The 20,856-nt window shown below is 43.8% G+C and overlaps 1 protein-coding gene across 3 annotated transcripts in view; it reads left to right on the top strand.

Annotated features, from left to right (window-relative positions):
* Trappc9 (trafficking protein particle complex subunit 9) overlaps positions 1-20,856 on the top strand; it is a 461,504-nt gene that overhangs the window by 305,142 nt on the left and 135,506 nt on the right. For all 3 annotated transcript variants that reach the window (XM_048457138.3, XM_048457137.3, XM_048457139.3), the window contains one exon: positions 12,625-12,735. In XM_048457138.3, coding sequence (XP_048313095.3) covers positions 12,625-12,735 — 111 coding nt within the window. The remainder of the gene's footprint in view (positions 1-12,624; positions 12,736-20,856) is intronic.

Genomic DNA, 20,856 nt, shown 5'->3' with positions numbered 1-20,856 from the left:
TTTGGGGATTTTGTTTTTACTTGTAGATGGAGTAGAGGCACTGGTGAATGTGAGCAGAGCATGTGAAGTCACTGGCGTGTGGGGTGGCATAGCTTCTCAATGAAGGAAGGTCTCTCAGTTCCAGGTGGTTTATTCTGTGTCTTTTCTCTCCTTGTCCTCTTTGTTACTGCAGTGAGTTGCTACCAGGTGGGTTTTCCAGCTCACTTTTCTGCTCCAATGCTTCTCCTGACTCATCCTCCTGCCTCCCCCCCCCTGCCCCTCTTTCTTGGAATGCTCTTCCGCCTTCTTGGGTACATCCTTCTGTAAGATAGTCATCTTGAGGTGCCCTGCTGTTTTGCCCTTCATGGGGAGTTCATATTTTCTGGTGGCAAGTTTTTTGTTGTTGTTGTTGTTTTTTGTTTGTTTGGTTCCCCCCCCCCCCCCCAAGATCTTCTGAGTATTTGCTTCTGACGCCATGAGATGCTGGGGTCTCGTCTGGGTCCTCAGGAAAACATTGACATTTCTGTTTTAGTGGGTAGTCCACAGTGTATTTGGTTTCTGCATTGTCCAGTTTCAAAGCATCTGTGGCATTCCCTGGCTTTTCCTGTATTCTATGCCATCCCAGAAGTGAGGACTCTAACCATGGTCACCTGGCCTGATTCCACCTGTTGTGCCCTGGTGAAGCCTGTTGACGCATAACTGTCAGATTGAACTTTTAATCTCTGTCCTATCCCAAACCTCCCTCCTGTGCCCTCCCTAAAGGTAGGTGTGACTCCTGTGTGTGTGTCTTGTGTGACTGATTGGTCAAAAGAACAGAGGGCCATCCGGATGTGATGGGTGCTGACACTGCGGTCTGTAGGACCTAGACTCCTGGACCAGAGAGTGGTGTTCACCATGCAGCTAACGCTTTGACAGTGCTGTCTGTGTATGGTGCTGCCCCCAGGCTGGACTGGAAAAGAGCAAAAGGAATGGAACACTCCCCGCTGGTCAGGCTAGGAATGAAGCTTCTGTGCCTCTTCCTGTTGTGCGTACACCTACGGGATCCCAGCACATTCCTGGGATGAATCTTCTCAGCCCTCTGAGCTCCAAGCTGCCTTTTGAGTCAGGGCAGGGCCGGGAAGGAAAGCGCAACTCACTCCCAGGTCAGAACTTTGTCTTCTCAGGTTTAGAACTTTTTGAGTCTTTGACTCTATCCACCCTAACTGTGACTTTGGGATGGATTTGGTTACAGACGGTGGGAGAGACAAAGTGCCTTGTGCCTGTTTCGTCCTTTCCGGCACTGGAACTCATCCTATGCCTTCTGCCCTGCATAAAACAGTCCACACCACTCATCTGCTCCAGACTCTCAAAATAGCTTTCTGTCATGCTTAGAATAAAATCAATATTTTCTTATGACTTTCCCTCCATCATTAATCTTCTGCCAATCTCTTCTCTGCTTGTTCTGTTCTGTGATCACACTGTGTCTCAAGATTTTTGCATTAATTGCACATTCTCTTTGGGAGGCTCTCCTCCCAGACCTTCATTGCTTTCTTGTTATCAGAGTCCCAAATCAAAATCCTTTCTTCAGTGAGAACCTCCATTGCCATCAAACCTGAAGTTTTTTTTTTTTCAAACCCCTGTTGATGTTTTCAGGAGAATCACTTAATTTCTGAAAACTATTTGTATTATAGGAGTCTCATGCCCTGCTGCATTTCATAGCCTACTTTTTACACTAGCTGTTGCCATAGTAACCAGATTTATGCAGGTGTAACTGGAGAGCACCTTACCTCAGCAGTGTTCAGCATTTCTTGCTTTCTGGAATATTCTAAATGCCTTGCCAAGGCTGCAGGATTGGGTGACTTCAGGTACCCCCTGCACAGTGGTTTAACTCAGTGAAGTGTGAGACCGGATCCTTCATGGGAAAGCTTGTCCAGTGAGGCTGAGATGCAGTGGGAAAATGAATCATCCTGTCTGCTGTGATGGAGGTGCTCAGTTATGAAGGCAGGTCTCTGTAGGGTCCCAGAAGGACCCAGGAAATGTAGCCCTGGCTACCTCAGAGTGGCCAGCTCAGTAAGTTGCCCACAAAACCTTTTATGGCCCAGCCTCTTCTCTCCACTCTGTCTGCACGCTGCCTTCTCCTGGCCTCTCTTCCTTGAGCCCCAGCTCCCCGCGCACTCTTTTTTCAGGCTCTCCTTCTGGGGGAGCCCCTAGGCTCAGACAGCATTCTGAAGGACTTTCACATACTTCTTCTAAACATTTTAACAGAAACAGACAGATGAAGGGAACAGCAGTCCAATCTTAACATTTTGCTATATTTATTTATATTTAAATTTGAAACAGAAAGCTATACTGTGAAATCTCCATCTATGTTCTTTTGTAAGGAAGACTAATAAAGACTAATGTTTATTAACAGAATAGAGTTTTGAAAATGATCTTTAAACGTTGCCACACATGTCTAGTGCATGTGCTTTCTCCTGAAGCTTACTTTCCTGGCATCATTAGCACAGGATGTACCCATGTGTTGTAGTAATTTTTTATTGCTGTAATAAGACCAAGGCAACTTTTAGAAGGGTTTATTTGCAGCTTACAGTTCCAGGGGGTTAGTGTCTGTGATCACCGTCGGGGAGAGCCATGGCAGCAGGCAGCATGGCCCTGAGCAGTAGCTGAGAGCTCACATCTTGATCCACAAGCAGGTGCTAACTAGTGATGGTATGGGCTTTTCAAACCTCAAAGCCCACCATCTGTGAGACACCTCCTCAAACAAACCCTTCCCAAAGTCCTACCAACTGGGGTCCAAACATTCAAATATTGAGCGTATAGGGTAGGGGCCTTTCACATTCAAACCACCACACCGGGCCGAGGCAGCCTGTTCCTGCAAGCTCATTTCTCCTCTGCACAGATTCTGATCCATGCAGCCACACGGTTCCATTCTCTCTCCTGTTGAGTCTCACCTTGTTAAAAGGAGCCTTTGGCTTCTATCAACCAAACTGCAGTGGATGCTTTTGTGCGTGTCTTTAATGGAGCCCTCTGAGTTAATCACATTGACATGGAATTGTTATGTCTAAGTGTGTTTAGATATTGCTCAGGCAGGTAACCTTCCTTTTTTTCTTTTCTCTCTTCTCTTTCTCTCTCTCCTTCCTTTTTTTTTTTTTTTTTGAAGTTGTACTAATTTATTTACACCCAACTTTTTGCTGATGTGCATTTTGGCCATCTCTTGTTTCTTTCTAAGTGTTTCCATTAAGTTGAGTGGGAAATGGTGTCTTCGTGTTTGATTTCTTGCTCTGGCTCCTAGCTTAATAGAGTGTCTGTTTACTGCTCATTGGATTTCCTCCAGTTTCGACTGTTGCTTCCCACCCTTTCCTTGGTTTCTTAATGAGTCAATTTTTTTATTGATTTATGGGAATTCTCCATGAAATCAGAATTTTGATTCATTGTCAGTTTAATATATTGACAATACCTTTCCACAAGGAGATTGTCTTAGGTTTGTAATGATTTCTATTTATACCAAAGTTCTTAACTTTAACACGGCCAAATACACTTTCTTTTATATTTTATATATCATAACTCATTTGTGAAATATCTCACGTCTCACAAGCTGTTTACTTGTTTTAAAACATTTAAATTTTTAAATAAATTTGAGGTCATGGTGCATGACTTTCTGGGCAGTTGCAAACATCTGTTCACTGCAGACAGTGACGGCACTGATGACAGAACAAAGAAACGTTCCAGTCAAGTCTAGCTCAGGGGAGGGGATTACTTACAGGAACACCAGAGACCCAGGAACAGCTGTATCACCAAAACTCCTACCCCAGGGGAGAGGGCAGCTCATGGAAGCTGTGTCCATAGAGCTTCCCGCACAGCTCGCTGACTGGAGAGTCTTGCCTCTCAGGATTTGTTTACTGACTGACAGCCTTGGGTGTCTGGTAGCTTTCTGGGTTTCCTTTATTATACAGGATTGTTTTGGCTATCCTGGGTTTTTTGTTTTTCCATATCAAGTTGATTATTATTCTTTCAAGGTCTGTGAAGAATTATATTTGGATTTTGATGGGGATTGCACTGAATCTGTGGATTGCTTTTGGTAGGATTGCCATTTTTTTTCTATGTTGATCCTACCTATCCAAGAGCATGGGAGATCTTTCATTTTCTGGTATCTTCTTTAATTTCTTTCTTCAAAGACTTAAAGTTCTTGCAAATAGGTCTTTCACTTCTTTGGTTAGTGTTACCCTAAGATATTTTATGTTATTTGTGGCTATTGTGAAAGGTGATGTTTCTCTAATTTCCTTCTCAGCTTCTTTATCATGTGTATATAGGAGGACTACTGATTTTTTTTTTAGTTGATCTTGTATCCTGCCACATCACTGAAGGTATTTATCAGCTGTAGGAGTTCTCTGGTAGAGTTTTTGGGTTCACCTATATATACTATCATATATACTATCTTGTCATCTGCAAATAAGGAAAGTTGGACTTCTTCCTTTCCAATTTGAATCCCTTTGATCTCCTTTTGTGGTCGTACTACTATAACCAGAACTTCAAGAACTATGTTGAAGAGATATGGAGAGAGTGGACATCTTTGTCTTGTTCCTGATTTTAGTGGAATCTCTTTGAGTTTCTCTCCATTTAATTTGACGTTAGCTGTCAGCTTGTTGTATGTTGCTTTTATTATATTTATATATGTTCCTTGTATTCCTGATCTCTTTAAGACTTTTATCATGAAGAGGTGTCGGAGTTTTTTGAAAGCCTTTTCAGCATCTAATAAAATGATCATATTGTTTTTTCTTTCAGTTTTATTTATTTGATGGATTGCATTTATAGATTTTCGTATATTGAACCAGCCCTGCATCTCTGGGATGAAGCTGAATTGATCATGGTGGATGATTATTTTTTAACGTGTTCCTGGATTCGGTTTGCCAGTATTTTATTGAATATTTTTGCGTCCATGTTCATGAGTGAGATTAATCTGTATTTCTCTTTCTTAGTTGAGTCTTTGTGTGGTTTTGGTATCAGGGTAACTGTAGCCTCATAAAAAGAGTTTGGCTGTGTTCCTCTGTTCCTATTATGTGGAACACTTTGAGGAATATAGGTATTAGCTCTTTTTTGAAGTTCTGGTAGAATTCTGCACTAAAATCATCTGGCCCTGGGCTTTTCTTGGTTGGGATGTTTTTGACGACAGCTTCTATTTCCTTGCAGTTTATAGGTCTGTTTAAATTGCTCACCTGGTCTTGATTTGACTTTGGTATATGGTATCTATCTATAAAATTGTCCATTTCTTTTACATTTTCCAATTTTGTGGAGTACAGGTTTTTGTAGTATGACCTAATGATTCTCTGAATTTCCTCAGTGTCTGTTGTTATGTACCCCTTTTCGTTTCTGATTTTGTTCATTTGGATGTTCCCTCTCTGCCTTTTGATTAGTTTGGATAAAGGTTTGTCTATTTTATTGATTTTTCTCAAAGAACCAGCTCTTTGTTTCATTGATTCTTTGTATTGTTTGCTTTGTTTCTATTTTGTTGATTTCAGCCCTCAGTTTGATTATTTCCTGTCTTTTACTCCTCCTGGGTGAGTCTGCTTCTTTTTGTTCTAGAGCTTTCAGGTGTGCTGTTAAGTCACTAACATGAGCTTTCTCCATTTTCTTTATGTGGTCACTTAGTGCTATGAACTTTCCTCTTAGCCCTGCTTTCCTAGTGGCCCATAGGTGTGGATATGTTGTGCTTTAATTTTTGTTGAATTCAAGGAAGTCTTTAATTTCTTTCTTTATTTCTTCTTTGACCCAGGGGTGGTTCAGTAGTTCACTGTTCAATTTCCATGAGTTTGTAGGCTTTCTGAGAATAGTATTGTTGTTAAATTCTAATTTTAATCCGTGGTGATCTGATAAGACACAGGGGGTTACTCCAATTTTTTATGTATCTGTGGAGGTATGTTTTGTTGCCGAGTATGTGGTCAATTTTAGAGAAGGTTCCATGAGGTGCTAAGAAGAAGATATGTTCTTTTGTGTTTGGGTGGAATGTTCTATAGATGCTAAGTCCATTTGATTCGTGACATCTGCTAGTTTTCTTAATTCTCTGTTAAGTTTCTGTCTGGTTGACCTGTCCATTGGCAAGAGTGAAGTGTTGAAGTCTCCTGCTATTAGTGTGCAGGGTTTGATGTGTGATTGAAGTTTTAGCAATGTTTCTTTTACATATGTGGATGCTCGTGTATTAGGGGCATAGATGTTCAGGATTGAGACTACATCTTGATGGATTGTTCCTGTTATGAGTATAAAGTGTCCTTCTCCATCTCTTCTTATTGATTTTAGTTTGAAATCTATTTTGTTAGATATTAGGATAGTTACACCTGCTTGTTCCTTGGGTCCAGTTGATTAGAAAACCCTTTCCCAATCTGTGGTCAGAAAAAGAGAGATATGCAGTAAAGAGAGATTAAAAAAAAAAAACCAAAATACCTGTCTTGGATTAATTCTGTAGCATTTATAAGCAAATATCTTTTAGCAGCTGTTGCTCCTTCCTCAGCATTCAAACGATTTAAAGAGAGCATAATAGCATACAGTATCAAGATTTTTTGTGTATTTTTCATCTTTACGTGGCTTTATTTTAACCTCTATTTCTTTTATTTTTACTTTTAACTTTTGGCTTTTTGAGACAGGTTCTCTGCATATCTTTGTCCTGGAACTCCCTCTGTAGACCAGGCTATCTTTGAACTCCCAGAGATCTGTCTGTCTCTGCCTCCCAGGCTACTCGTTCTTTCTTTCTTTCTTTCTTTCTTTCTTTCTTTCTTTCTTTCTTTCTTTCTTTCTTTCTTTCTTTCTTTCTTTCTTTCTTTCTTTTTTTTTAACTCTGAGAACTTTAACCTTTAGCCTGTATACATTTTTAACACAATGTAAACCATTTAGAGGTTTTCTTACTCTTTGAATCTCACTTTACTGTATATCTCTCTTTTTCTGACCACATGGGTCTTTAATTTGCTAAGGAATATGGAGAAAACAGCAGTCAAAAGCTCTTAAGACGTTTTAAGGTCCTTGCCAGGAAGCAAGCTGCAACATTGTTTCCATAGTCCACGGACTGCCTGCTTGAAAGAGTCAAGAGTTTTCCCTGGCAGGACGTCCCAGAAAGCCAGCATTTTAAAACAGCGCAGCTTTTTTCCTGCTATGGCTGAAAACCAAAATGCTTTACTCTAGTCTTTTCCAAGCTTTCTCAGGCTTTCTGTGGATGCAGTTATCCACGTGGGCACCATTCTGTAACATGAGGGTGCCTGTTTGTTATTTGGGTTTTCTGTTCCACCCCGTCCCCCAGCTATTTAGTCCCAGAGAAAAATCACACTCAGATCTCTAAGTTATAAAGCTGATTGGCCCATTAGGTCAGGCTACATATTAGCTAACTCTTACATCTTGATTAACCCATTTTTCTGATCTATTTTAACCATGTGGCTCAGTACCTTTTTCAGTGGAGCAGCTCACATCCTGCTGCTTTGGTGGCCTGGGCAGGAGAGGGAGAAATCAATTTCCTCCTCCCCAGAATTCTCCTGCTCTCTTTGCATCATTTCCACTTCTTGTCTGGCTTTCCCGCCTACACCTCCTGCCTGGCCAATCACTGTTTTATTTAAAACATGATTAACAGAATACAGACAATTCTCCCGCACCACTTCCCCCCCCTCTTTTTTTTAAAAAAAAAAAAAAACAAAGGAAAATATCCATAGTCCATTTGTTGGGAATGTGGGCGTAGTATTTTAGGCTACTTTTAGCTGGTTGGGGGCGCTGATAATCTTATGGGAACCTAAAGAAAATTTAGAGTTATGATCAAGTCCTGACTGAAGTATCCTGTGAGTCTTGATCATCTCAGGCAGCAGTCCTGAACCTGTTCTGGATGAAGAACTCAAGACATCTGGGCCATCTGTTCCTACCAGAGATTGCTCAGGTGGTCTCCCTTGGTCAAAGATGATTTTTCTTAACTCTGAATAAATTCAGAACCTCTCATTTTCTGTGGAAACAAAAGAAAAATCTCTTCTCCAAAGTAACATACCTTTTGACTTCAATTCTGAAGCCAAGGTATTTTCAGAATACCTATCTTGGATTAATTCTGCAGCATTTATAAGCAAATATCTTTTAGCAGCTGTTGCTCCTTCCTCAGCATTTAAACAATTCAAAGAGAGCATAATAGCATACAGTGTCAAGATTCTCTGTGTATTTTCCATCTTTACGTGGCTTTATTTTAACCTCTATTTCTTTTATTTTTACTTTTAACTTTTGGCTTTTTGAGACAGGTTCTCTGCATATCTTTGTCCTGGAACTTTCTCTGTAGACCAGGCTATCTTTGAACTCCCAGAGATCCGTCTGTCTCTGCCTCCCCAGTGCTGCGATTAAAGTTGTGTAAACAGCAGAAGGCTGGATCCTGTTTTTGTATCCATTCTCTTATCCTGTGTCTCTTTATAGGTTGAGTCCATTGATATTAAGAGATATTAATGACAGTGGTTGTTAATTCCAATTATTTTTCGGTAGTAGCATTTGTGCGTTTCCCTTCTTTGGGTTATGCTGGTGGTGGGTTATCAATTGCCTGTGTTATTGTGGGTACAGTTAGCTTCCCTGAGTTGGAGGTTTCCTTCTAGTACTTTCTGTAGGGTTGGGTTTGTAGATACGTATTGCTTAAATCTGTTTTTGTCATGGAATATCTTGTTTTCTCCATTGATGGTGATTGAAAGTTTTGCTGGGTATAGTAGTCTGGGCTTGCATCTGTGGTTTCATAGTGTCTGCAGCACATCTGCCCAGGACCTTTTTGCTTTTATGGTTTCTACTGAGAAGTTGGGTGTAATTCTGATAGGTCTGCCTTTATATGTTACTTGACCTTTTTGCTTTGCAGCTCTTAATATTCTGTCTTTCTTCTGTATTTTTTGCATTTTGATTATTACATGGTGAGGGACTTTTCTGTTGTTTTTGTTTTGATCCAGTCTATTTGGTGTTCTGTAAGCTTCTTGTACCTTCATAGGGATATTTTTCTTTAGGCTGGAAAAGTTTTCTTTTATGATTTTGTTGAATATATTTTCTTTGTCTTTGAGCTGGACTTCTTCTATACCTATTATTCTTAGGTTTGGTCTTTTCATCGTGTCCAAGATTTTCTGGTTGTTTTGTGTTAAGAATTTGTTAGAGTTAATGTTTTCTTTGACCAATGAGTCTATTTCCTCTATAGTATCTTCAGTACCTGAGATTCTTTTTTCTATGTCTTGTATTCTGTTGGTTGTACTTGTTTCTGTAGTTCCTGTTCATTACCCAGACTCTTCCATATCCAGAATTCCCTCAGTTTGTGTTTTCTTTTTTACCTCTATTTGATTATCCTGTGCTTTGTAGGTTGGATCACTTCCTGTCCTCCCTGTAGAAGGGATATCTGCGTAACGGTTTGAATTCTGAGAAAATGGCCACACTACACATAGCTATTTTGTGGACTTTTAAGGTCATAGTCTGAGGTAGGGATATGGTTTCCTGTACACATAACCAGGTGTCCCAGGACTTTTCTGGAATTTTTCTCCTACAGAGCATCACCTCTTAGTCAGACCTCCAATCCCCAGCACTGGGACATGTTTTGGGCTGTCGTTCATTGTTTATGCTTTGGATGATTTCTTCATGTATAGCAGGCTAGATCTTTCCAACATCCTCGCCATCATTATTTTGTGTGTTCTTGACAATTTTTTTTAAAAAAAATCTATAATTTAGAATAGCACACCAGAATTTACCAAAACTTTATTGTCCCTCTTTTTAATTAAGGTTCATTGAATTTACGTAGATCTAGACAATTGTGACTTCTTCTTTTCCTCAAGCATAAAATACCTCTTTATTCATTTGACTGCTTTACTAACTTTTCTGTAAAAATTTAAAATAGTTTACATGAATGTCTTACACACATTTATTACATTTATTCATGAATGATTTCTGGGCTGCATTGCATTTATAAATCTGTATTCTTAAATCCTTCTCCGTGTCACTATCTTCAGTTAATTATAGAAATGTTACCAATAAGGTGAGCCTTTAACCTGCAATCTTTTTTGCATCTGTTGCCTTTAACTTTCTGGAAAAGATTGTTTTAATTTTTTAACCCCCTCTTCTTGTACTCTCTTCCCAGCTCAATTCTCACAAAAGCTGAGGTCCTGTCTTCCTTCCTCACCTCCCTTCCTCAACTGTGCGCATGTGATAGTAGCTGACAGGCAGGGGAGACTCACATGTCTGTTAGAAGAATCAGTTGATAATTCAGGGAACGTGTGGCCCCTGGCAGCTGAACTTCCTCTTCCCCATTGGCCATAGACCTCAATCTACCACTTTCTGTGAAAGTTTATCTGCCCTACAAGTTGGCTCTGACTCCGCTTCTTCAGGGATCATTTCCTAGGCAACCTCTTGTCTTCAGAAAGGTGAATCCAGAAGAGCAAACAAAACCCAAGACTTGAGCAAGAATGAGAAAAGTAAATTGTGTGTTCCAGCAGCTCATAAAGAAAGCCAGCTACAGGGATGTGGAAAGACGCGTGAATAAACGGGATTGCGGTGGGCACAAAATGCTACCACAGTCTGGGACGGGAGTTAATTTGTGAATAACAGATAGAAAACAAAGATCCACCACCGATATATCCTCGGGTCGACAGAAGCAATGGAAACAGTAGCTTAGACGCCCCACATAGACAGTGACTCAGAACAGGGAGCACAGCAGCTCATAGTGTGTCTGTGCTGCATTTCTAGGCAGCTTCTCAGGTACTGGGCTCTACAAGTGAAAACAGCCTTCTAGGATTTAAAAAAAATGGCCTTACCCCCCTCTCCCATTAATGTTTTATGATGAAAGATTTTGCTGTGACTAAAGATTTCATGAAGTTATGATAAAGGCAGGTCTGATCTTCATTTCTGGAGTCCCCTTTGCCTAGGCGCTAAGGGAAGAGGCTACTTCTAGGCAGCTGTCAGAACATGTTGGCATGTTCCCAATGCCAACACCCCTGGGGAAGATACCCTTGCTCCCAAGCCCCAGCATCAGCCAACATGAGGATATCCTTTGAAAGCCTCTGGTGCTACTTTGGTGCTCTATGTACCAGAGATGGTGACACTGTGCCTCCGCTTCCCTCTCTGGAGAAGCCCAATCTGCTTGGAAAGATTGCTTTGTGATACCCCCTGGCCTCTGGACAGTGTCTGCTTCTGTGTGTGTATGAACCCAGGACAGGCGTGATCAATGGCACCTACCAACCGTGAAGGTGAACCGACTTGAGTTCAGTCTGGAGTCTCAGCCGTCACCTCAGCCATCCTCTCCCTACCCTCCTCTCCCCTGTACTGTTCTCCCAGAAGTGTCAGGACACTGAGGCAAACTCCTACAGCCCTCTCTATTCCTTTGGCTTGGCTTTCCAGATAGCCAACCTAGCCCTGCCTCCTGCTTGGGGACACACCAGAGAAGTCAGATGTCTCTTAGAAGGTTTTGATTCCACACGGGCTAGAGATGACCCTGAGAGCAGCTCTTTGTCTCTGTATCTCTCTCCCTTACTCCCAAGACAAACGATTCACCCTCTTTCCTCAAGGCCGTCACAGCTGCCCTGTGACTCTGCTCTTGCAGTGGCCGTGGCCGTCCCTTTTAGATCAGCCAGCAAGCCTCGATTTCCTGTCACGTGCTTCCCATGACACCTGGTATTTAGGAAGCTGTGCTAGTTCTAGGCAAGCATTCAATTGTAATGGAAATGGAACTGTAGTGATCAACACCAGTGAAGCATGGGTTGTTGGTACTTTTTAAGTATTGCAGCCGTGTAGCTAATAAGTCCACAGGGAGGAGGTGGTGGGGGTGGCGCATTGCTGCTATAGGAGGTGCCTGGTTTTCCAGCTCCTTCCAGCCCCAGCTCTGCCATTCACAGCCTATGGTTTGGTTCTCATCTCTAAATGGTAGCTGAGCTTCAAAGAAAGTCTCCTTCTCATTCCAAGGAGGAAGGAAGGGAAGCCAGGGAGGCCACAGGCAAGAAGCCGCTTCCTCCTCCTCCTCCTCCTTCTCTTCTTCCTGCTCCTCCTCCTCTTCCTCCTCCTCCTTTTCCTCCTCCTCCTCTTCTTCCACTTTCTCCTCCTCTTCCTCCTCTTCCTCCTCCTCCTCCTCCTCTTCCTTCTCCTCCTCCAGGCTCTGTCACTTGGGGTCTGAGAAGCCTGTGGGTTGGGATGCTGCCATTGGTAGTGTCCCTTGCTACAAGGAGCCTTTGGAAGTTGAGAACTCTACTTCCTACCATGTATGAAGCAAAGGGAGGGGAGGCTTCAAGTGCCTCAGCTCTAAAGAGGAATAATTTGGAGTCCCAGAGAATGAAGCTTACAGAGAAGTCAGCACAAACACATGGGGCCCAGTTCTTCACATTCCAACACCCAGCCCTTTGCTCAGTCTCAAGACTTCCTCATTTGGACATAGCCTTTAGTGACTCTGTATGCCATATGTATAGATGGTCTTAAGGGCCAGTTGCTTGTCACTTGCTGGGGCTTGGAGAATTGAGCTACTTTCCAAGGTCTTTTGGTTCATAAAGGGTTTGACAAAGTTCTAAGCATGTGCCCAGAGGCCTTGGCGTTATTATAAACCACACCTCTGCACTTCTTCAGATAGCGAGAAGTTCTAGTATCCAAAGGATATAGGAAGAAAGGGCTAAGTTGCTTTTCTTTGCTATTGGAGGGTTCTGAACTTCTCTCTGTCTCTCCACACAGCACCCGGCAGTGCCACCTGCTTCTCGACGTCTTCAATTCTACAGAGCACGAGCTGACAGTCTGTGCCAGGAACAACTCTGAGCTTGTCTTGCATGCCAGTGAGTGCCAGCGGTAAGTGTCCTGCAGAGGCAGAGAAAGGCCAGGACCCAGGTGGGCATAGCTTGGTAATGCTGGGATGATGTAGAGCCCCCTCCTTACTCTCTTCTAGGCCTCGCCCTACAACAAGAGGCCATGTCTTTTAGTTCCATGTACAGATGGAATGGTATTTTTATTTTTCAATAGAAAGATGTATGAGGCCCCAGATTCAGCAACAACAAATCAGCAGGCCCGTGTCTTAGATCTAAACATTCCCCCATGTTTGCTCTAGATCTGTTTACATATTCCTGGCTCCATCTTATTTTAAAGAGCAAACTCCCCCCTCCCCCAGCCACCAATGGCTGACACTGTATTATTAGTCAGCAGGGAAATGCAAATGCGAACATCACAGGGAGAAGCTGCTGTACAGTCATCAGAACAGGGAGTTGAAAAAGACACAGAAGGAGCGCTAGAGAGGAGGGAAAGGGCCTGGCCCCCCGGCCAGTGGGGACAAAGTCACAACACTTTCTTTTAATGCCAAACATACACTTGCCTTTGGCCCTGCTGTTCCAACATTAGTTATTAAAAATATTTTTCAGGGTATGGGGCAGAGGAGATGGCTCAACAGGTGATGTCTTTGCCTTCTCTCTTAGTTAGGGTTTCTATTGCTGTGAAGAGACACCATGACCATGGAAACTTTTATAAACGAAAACTTTTATAAACATAAATTGGGTCTGGCTTGCAGTTTCAGAGGTTTAGTCCATTATCTTTAAGGCAGCATGCAGGCAGACACGGTGCTGGAGAAAGAACTAAGAGTTCTATGTAGGCAGCAGAAGCAATCTGTGCCACACTGGACGTAGCTTAAACACAGGAAGCCTCAAAGCCTGCCCCCCACAGTGACACACTTCCTCCAACAAAGCCACACCTCCTAATAGTGCCACTCCCTATGGGGGCCATTTTCTTTCAAACCACCACAGCGTGTGTGAGGACTGGGGCTCAGATGCCCAGAACTTATGTAAACCTGGGTGGGTTTAACAGCCCACCTATAATTCCAGTATGCAGGAAGTAGAGCCTGACCCCTCTACATTCCTGACTCTCAGCTGATAATATGGACTCCAGGTTCGACAAGAGACTTGGTCTCAGTATGTAATATGCAGACTGACTGAAGAAAGCAGCAGGTGTCAACCTTGAGCTGCTGCCCCCACGTGTGTGCACACACACACACACGTGTGAACATGCATGCTCACTTGTCACATGCGTACATATTCAAAGTGATAGCTAGCCAAATAAGTTAAGGGACTGGAAAGATGGCTTGGTGGGTAAAGTTGGTCATCTTTTCTACAACGGGAGGTGCACCCTGCAACAAAGCCACAGAATGCTCAAGAGTTTGATGGGGGGCATGAAAGCAGCCTCATTCGTGGAGCCTGTCATGTGATGGCACCATTTCTATGAAGCTCTAGAGCGAACAAAAGCAGTCTCCAGTTAGGAGAGTCTCAACGTGGGTTTCCCCTGGCGAGGTCAGGACCAGGCTTGACCCGAAAGGGAGGAAGGTAATTTTCTGTGTGCTAATCTGATAGGGTAACTCAGTGGAGGTTTGGGTTACTTGAACATCTACATCCTTTAAAACGCTGTGCAGAGTGAGATTAGAGTGGGTCAACTGTGCATCAGAAAAATGCATGGAAACCAGTGTTGAGCCCTGGTTAAAAGCCAACATGCAAAGGAACCTGGGCTTGGGGCGTGACCCCAGCAGCAGTCTGCCATGCATGGCAGGTCGCTGGAGTTAATGGATGCTCTGAGGCCAGCAGGGTGGATAGCGATGAACCAAACTGAAGTGCTGCTCACTTTAAAGTTTGTATTTGAAAAAAAAAATCTCAAAAGGAAATGTTGGGATAAGTAAGCTATGGGAAGAATAATTAAGCAGCACCCCATCCTGCTCTTCCTCCTCGGGGTGACTCTTTGAAAGTGGTAGTGCATTCATGTCTGCATTTCTCTGCTCTTATTGTGTATACGTGTATCCCCACAACCAAAAATCATTTTGAGAATTTATTTTTAAATCCTATAAGTATTTGCCTGTCATGTGTGTCCCTTTGAAACTTATATAAGCATTGTACTTTGCAGCTAAATATAAGCCCAGTCCTTTCATTTTGACTGCTATTAATATTTCATTGTGTAAATATGCCACCATCTTCATTTCTATGCTAATTCCTCACTGTGCAGTGACTTCCAGCAATTCATATTTAATGTGATTGTTAATGGCATGTATGAATGTACGTTAGGCCCTGAAGCCCCCTCGCAGGGCAGTCTGGGTTACAGTTTGGAGGCTGGAGACCCAGGGCTTGGGGCCATCGCTGACCCTCCTGTGAGAGGAGCCTGAAATGCTTCTGGGGTCACCTTGTCCTCCCTCGGATGGGACCTGCCACCTGGGTGTGCCTGGGCCTCTGCCAGAGGCTGAGCAAATGCCCTTTCTTCTGCTTCCAGGGAGCAAGGAGGCTGAACATTTCTGAAAGTGTGGGTGCTGCCTACTGCTGTCCCCCTCAATTGTGCGGTGAAATGTCTGCCATCTGTCCTGTCTCTTGGTCTGCATGTTTTCATGTAGCCCGTGATCCGAGAGACGATAAATCTGGTCTGTTTGTGACACCGGTATAAAACAATTTTAAGAAATTATAAATTGCGAAGCGTGTCCTGTGGCGAAGATGTGAATCATTCTTGGCAACGCGGGCTATGTGATATTAATGACTCGAGTCATAGATAATTGCAGTTTGGTTTTATGCTTTGGGCTTCTTCTTCATGCAGCTTTTTGCCTACGTTCTCATCTCTGAGTGTTAACTTGTACCTTGTTTTATTCACTCACAAGATAGTCATTCAACAAGTATTGACACTTTGAGAAGAGACTGTGTGGTGAGCCCTACACCACTCCACGAATGGCGAGAGTTCTAACCCACACTGAGCTGGGGAGAACAAATGGAGGATGGTGACATGCCTAGCCAGCCGGGGTCCCTTCATGTGCTCCAAGGAGGAGCTGTATCTTTAAATCATTTTTCTCTTCCCCATTTTTACCATAAAAGACTAACAGAAGCCCAGCTGCATCTTTACTAAGATGTTGCATTCCTTACTCTCTTGTTACTGAAACCAAATACCTGGTGAGAAACTATTTAAGGGAGGAAGGCTTTTTTTTTTTTGGCTCACAGTTTGAAGGTATACAGTTCATTGTGGTGTGGAAAGTGGGGTGGGAGGACTATGAAACAGCTGATTGTATATGCTTCATGGTCAAGACAAGAAATGAAGCTAGCTCCAAAACCTCAAGGCCCTCCCACAATGACCCACTTGCTCCAGTGAGGCATTAGCACTCGGAAGTTCCATAACCTTCTACAACAGAGGGACTGAGCGTTCACAGACATGAGCCTATGGGAGACATTTCATGTTCAAATCCAAGTAAATGTTTTCCTCAGCCAGGTACCCTACCTTGCTACTCACAAGCTGTACCTCCATGGCAGGGCCACGTTCTTCACCACCTCACACCCAGTGGGTCTTTCGTGTCTGCCCTGTGTCTACTCGCCTGAGGCTCCTTCAGAACAGTGTTTCGTGATGCCTCTGTCATTGCTGCTCTGGTGTCTGAGAAGACTGGGACCTTCACTGTCGCTCTCCCCTTGTCTCCCCTGTCCCTACAATAGCTGCCCTTGGGAGTTCATTGGTGACCATGTTAGTCTTTTTTTGGGTGGCACACCTAGAACCCCACTAGTGTAGGCCAACCCTCAGTCCCAAAGCTGCCTCCATCATTGTATGTATTGTTAAGTAGCTGTCTACTCTTAATGCCCATTTTTCATCTTAGTACCCGGTGGGGTACTCTCATGGCACCACAGCAAATTTAGTTTGAGACTCTTGGTTCTGGATGCTGGAAGCTGGGCATCCAAGCACCAGCTTATCCAATATCTGATGAGGGCCATATTCTCATCTGTAGACAGCTTCTCCCTGTGCTTCACACAGTTGTGGAGATGAGACAGTAATTCTTGACCCTTTTGAAAACAGTCCACCAGTCTTACTTAGGAGATCTCTCTCTTTCTCCTCTCAAGACCTCCTCACCTCCCAAAGTCTCCACTTGCTAATTTTGTCACTTTGGGGACAAGGTGAAGAAATCAATCTATGAGTTTGGGAGGGTGTGCACATTTAGTTCATAGCAGAATATGTCAGCTGAGCAGATGTTAGTGAGGACCAGAGGGCAGGGGTCGAGGGGGACAGCCCAGGCTGGAGAGCCAACATGATGTGGAAGTGTGCGTGCCACACATTCCGATGCAGAGAAAAATGTGAAATACGGAGGGGGTGAGCGTTGGAAACTCAGAAATGCCTCTCTTGTCTCTGCTGCTTAGAGAGCTCTTCTTAACCTGACCATGAAAGGAGGTCATTGTGTCAATTGATTGGACAGAGTATTGTCCCACCTTCCTAGTCTCCTCTTTGGATATCGGCAACTCATCTCTGAGCCTGTGAGTCTCAGTGACTGCCTGATGCCTTCATTCTGCAATGAAGGGCTGCCATGTAATTTGACTTTTGCCCAAAGTGATTTATGCTGCTGCGTGGCAGTTCTTGTTCCCAGACTCCGTGCTGGGTCACTACATTGCTATTGCAGTCTCCAGGACTGTGTTAATTTCTGTGTTTATTCCTACCGTGGCATCAGCCTAGCTTCCACTCCACATTTACTTTTCAATTTCATGTTCAAACCCCCCAAAATTTTTGTCTTGGCCAAATACCCCATCTTGTTGCTCACAGTCTCTACCCTCACATGCTGAGGTTCTTTAGTCTGTGTAGCAGTTTATCAGATGGACTTTTTCCCGTGTGAAGGGGTCAGATCTAGAGTATCAAGACATTGACTGGATCTAGCTTCATCTACTGACTTGTGGCATGAGATGCACATAGTAGCTCAGGCTGCCACCCATAGCACTAGGCACCCCTCCCCACTCAGCTTCAAGAGATACCCAAAGGCAAGAGAAGGACTTCCCAATGAAGAATTAACATCATCTTTCTTAAAAAAAAAAAATAACATTGCCATCAGCAAATATGCTATAAAATTGAGATATGATAATTATTGTGGATTTTTTGTTTAATTATCAGACCATTAAAATTAAATTTCACAAGAACCTTCTTTAATGCATAAATATCTTTATAATGTATGATAATAGATATCACCTCATTACATGCTTCAAGATGCAGGCCTTTGCCTCACCCTCCCTCTGTCCTCAGTCTTGCTAGTGTTCCCACATAGTTTGTAGGCTCTGCAGAGTCCCACAGGTTGTTATAGCTTGGGTACCTGGATTTTCTCCATGCAGATACTGACATTGTAACCTCCGGGCAGTTCTGCCTCCTGGGGTTACACTGGGGTGTCAGAGTGCTGTTTGCCTCAGCCTAGAACTGCCCAGATCTCCTATATGCCCCCACCTTTTACTCTATTTCTTATTCTTTCACTCCAAAAGGACCCCATGAGCATCAAAGCAATATTTAATCATGCGGTGCCCATTCTCCTGCAAGCTCTTGTTGAGTATTATCTAGAATATTTGACCTTTTTCTCAAGCCCTTGGCTCTGCATTCCCTTATACAATATTTCTGAGTTATAGGGGAGGTGTTTTTATTTTCTACATTCTTTAGTTTTTCAATTTGAAAAGAGAATGAGCGACTTTTCCAGAGAGGAAGTTTCTAGAAATAAGAGGGGGCAGTGTGTACCAGCTTCTTTGTGCTGGTGTATAGTGAGAGGCTGTTTTCCATCATGAGTCTTTTAAAGGGCCCAACTTGGGCCTCTGCCCAGCATACCCTCTGTCACCCCAGGCTGTTGTCCTAACAGCTAACAGCTGATGGTTTTGCTGATGGGACCCCAGATCCCTCTGGAGATAGTGAGGACCCCTAAACTCAGAGATGGAAATGTCAGAGTTTAGCCCCAACAAGCCATGAAAGTAGGAGGCCAGTGCCTTGGGAGACACAACTATTGGCTGACTTGGGTGACAGGGGAAATAGTTTTCTTTTTTCCTAAGCAGAGAACAATACGATGGCATGATTGAATTTCTATACACTGCAGACCTTTGCAACCCAGATGTCCTGGCTCAGATATTTTCCTTCTGGGCTCTTTTTCACTGTGTTTCTTGTCTGGCTTCTTCCATGGGACTGTGCCTGAAGTCTCCGTTCCACATGTGGAGATGGGAAGGAGGGTTATATGTAGATGCTCATGTCTTCTCAGCTGCTCACCACTGTGCCAAGCAAGTGTTGCCTGGGCCCAGACTGCGTCATGCATTTTCAGCCTGGTTCTATCATATATAACTTAATCACCTGGGGTAGTAAGCCACCCTGCTTTGTTGAGGCCCCAAGGATAGTTTCATAAAATATCCATGGCAATCTATGTCTCCTCTCCCTCCCTCCCCTGATTATTTTAGATAATGAAGCTAATCCTTGCCACCCACCCAGCAACTCATCCACCCTATGTTTTCCATGGCAGGGGCTCAGTGAGTGGGGAATGATGTGGTTAATTTTCAGAACCCCCTTCACTATGCTTCCACAGCAGCCTGCAGCCCAAGCCCATCATGGTTGGTAAAGGCCTGTTGGAAGATCGATTTCACTTCTGTGGAGACCATAGGATCAAGCTTTTGCTTAAATCAGTAGATGTTTTTAGTGCCTCATCTGTCAGGCCTCTTTCTGCTCCTTTTTATTGGGACCAAAAATTCTTTCCTCACCTGCTGGGAATGAGAAACCACAGTTTCTTTACCAAAAGAAATGTAAAGTCCAGAACTGAGAGCGAGTCAACAGGCCGTGATGAATTGTCCAGGCTTGGCAGGAATGGTAACAGAGTGACGCTCCAAACAAGGGTTGGTGTCTTAGCTAGGCTTGTGAAGAGACGTCATGACCACAGCAATTCTTATTAAGAAAACTTTTAATGGGGATGGCTCCCTCATAGTGCCAGAGGTCCAGTCCATTATCATCATGGTGGGGAGCATGGTGGTGGGGACGGAGCATGACAGTCTGCAAGATGTGGTTCTAGGGTCGAGGTGTACATCTTGACTCAGAGGCAACAGGAAGTTAACTGACTGTCACACCAAGTGAAGGTTGAGAAAAGAGACCTCAAAGGCTGCCCCCACAGTGACACACTTCCTCCAACAAGGCCACACCTCTTAATAGTGCCACTCCCTTTGTGGGGGCATTTTTTTTCAAACCACCACAGTTGGTGAAGACAGAAAAGCATGGGAAGGATCTTGTCTGAGGACAAGGCCCATGTGAGCAATGCACCTGCAGGAATCACACACAGACATAGCATCTCCAGGCAGTCAAGGGAGGACCCATATTCTAGCCCCTCCTTCTGGGGACACTGTCCATTCTCTAGCTGACTCTACAGGGGCTTGAACCAGGTGTGACTGGCAACTGTGGATCTAGCTTGGTTCTGCTGAACTCTGATCCTTCTCAAGGGTCTTTCCTCCTCTCTGACTCCCAGACCCTTATTCTTGTCCCTGTCTGATGTGTAAAGCCAAACCAAACTTGGCAGGAACTCTTCAAGGGGACCAAGTGGCATTTTACCTGCAGATAACTCAGCAAAAAGGGAATGTAGCCATGGTGTGGTGTTATCTTTGTTATTTATGTTCAGGGCTCATCCTGGGAATGCCCAAAACCACCATTCCTGGAGCCACAGTACTCCAGTAGGTCTGGAAGCCAGGTTCTCTCCCTAGGGATTGGAATCTGACTGCTTGCTCAGCCCTGGCCTGACGGGGATCTCTCAAGTGAAGCACACCCTCACCTCTGGACTATCGGATGCCTCTGCCTGTTGGTTAGGAAATGTCCTTGCCTTTTCTTGTTGAAGGAAGTACTCCCCCAACTAAGCAGGGATGTAGATGGCAGGGCAAGCTTCTCTGGTTCTTAGCCATGACCTTATCTATCCTTCTGCCTTTCCACTGTTCAGCTCCTCGACATGCAGAGGGCCATAACAATGTACCTGTCTCAGGGCCAGACATTTTCCTGCAAGGGCCAAAATAAAAGGAGATTGCTGATCACCACACAGTACTGACATATGGGCCACCATCATGTATTCTAACCCTCAAAAGCTTTATCATGGAGGTGGAGCTGTAGCTCAGTTGGTAGAGTGCTTCCACAGCAAGCACGGTGCTCTGGGGTGGATCTCTGATATACCGTGAGCCA

The sequence above is a fragment of the Myodes glareolus genome, chromosome 19 (genome assembly GCF_982192425.1).
Source record: "Myodes glareolus chromosome 19, mMyoGla1.1, whole genome shotgun sequence".
In the NCBI taxonomy this organism is placed as follows: domain Eukaryota; kingdom Metazoa; phylum Chordata; class Mammalia; order Rodentia; family Cricetidae; genus Myodes; species Myodes glareolus.
Note: the sequence above shows the minus strand (reverse complement) of the source record. Positions and strands in the feature narration are given on the sequence as shown.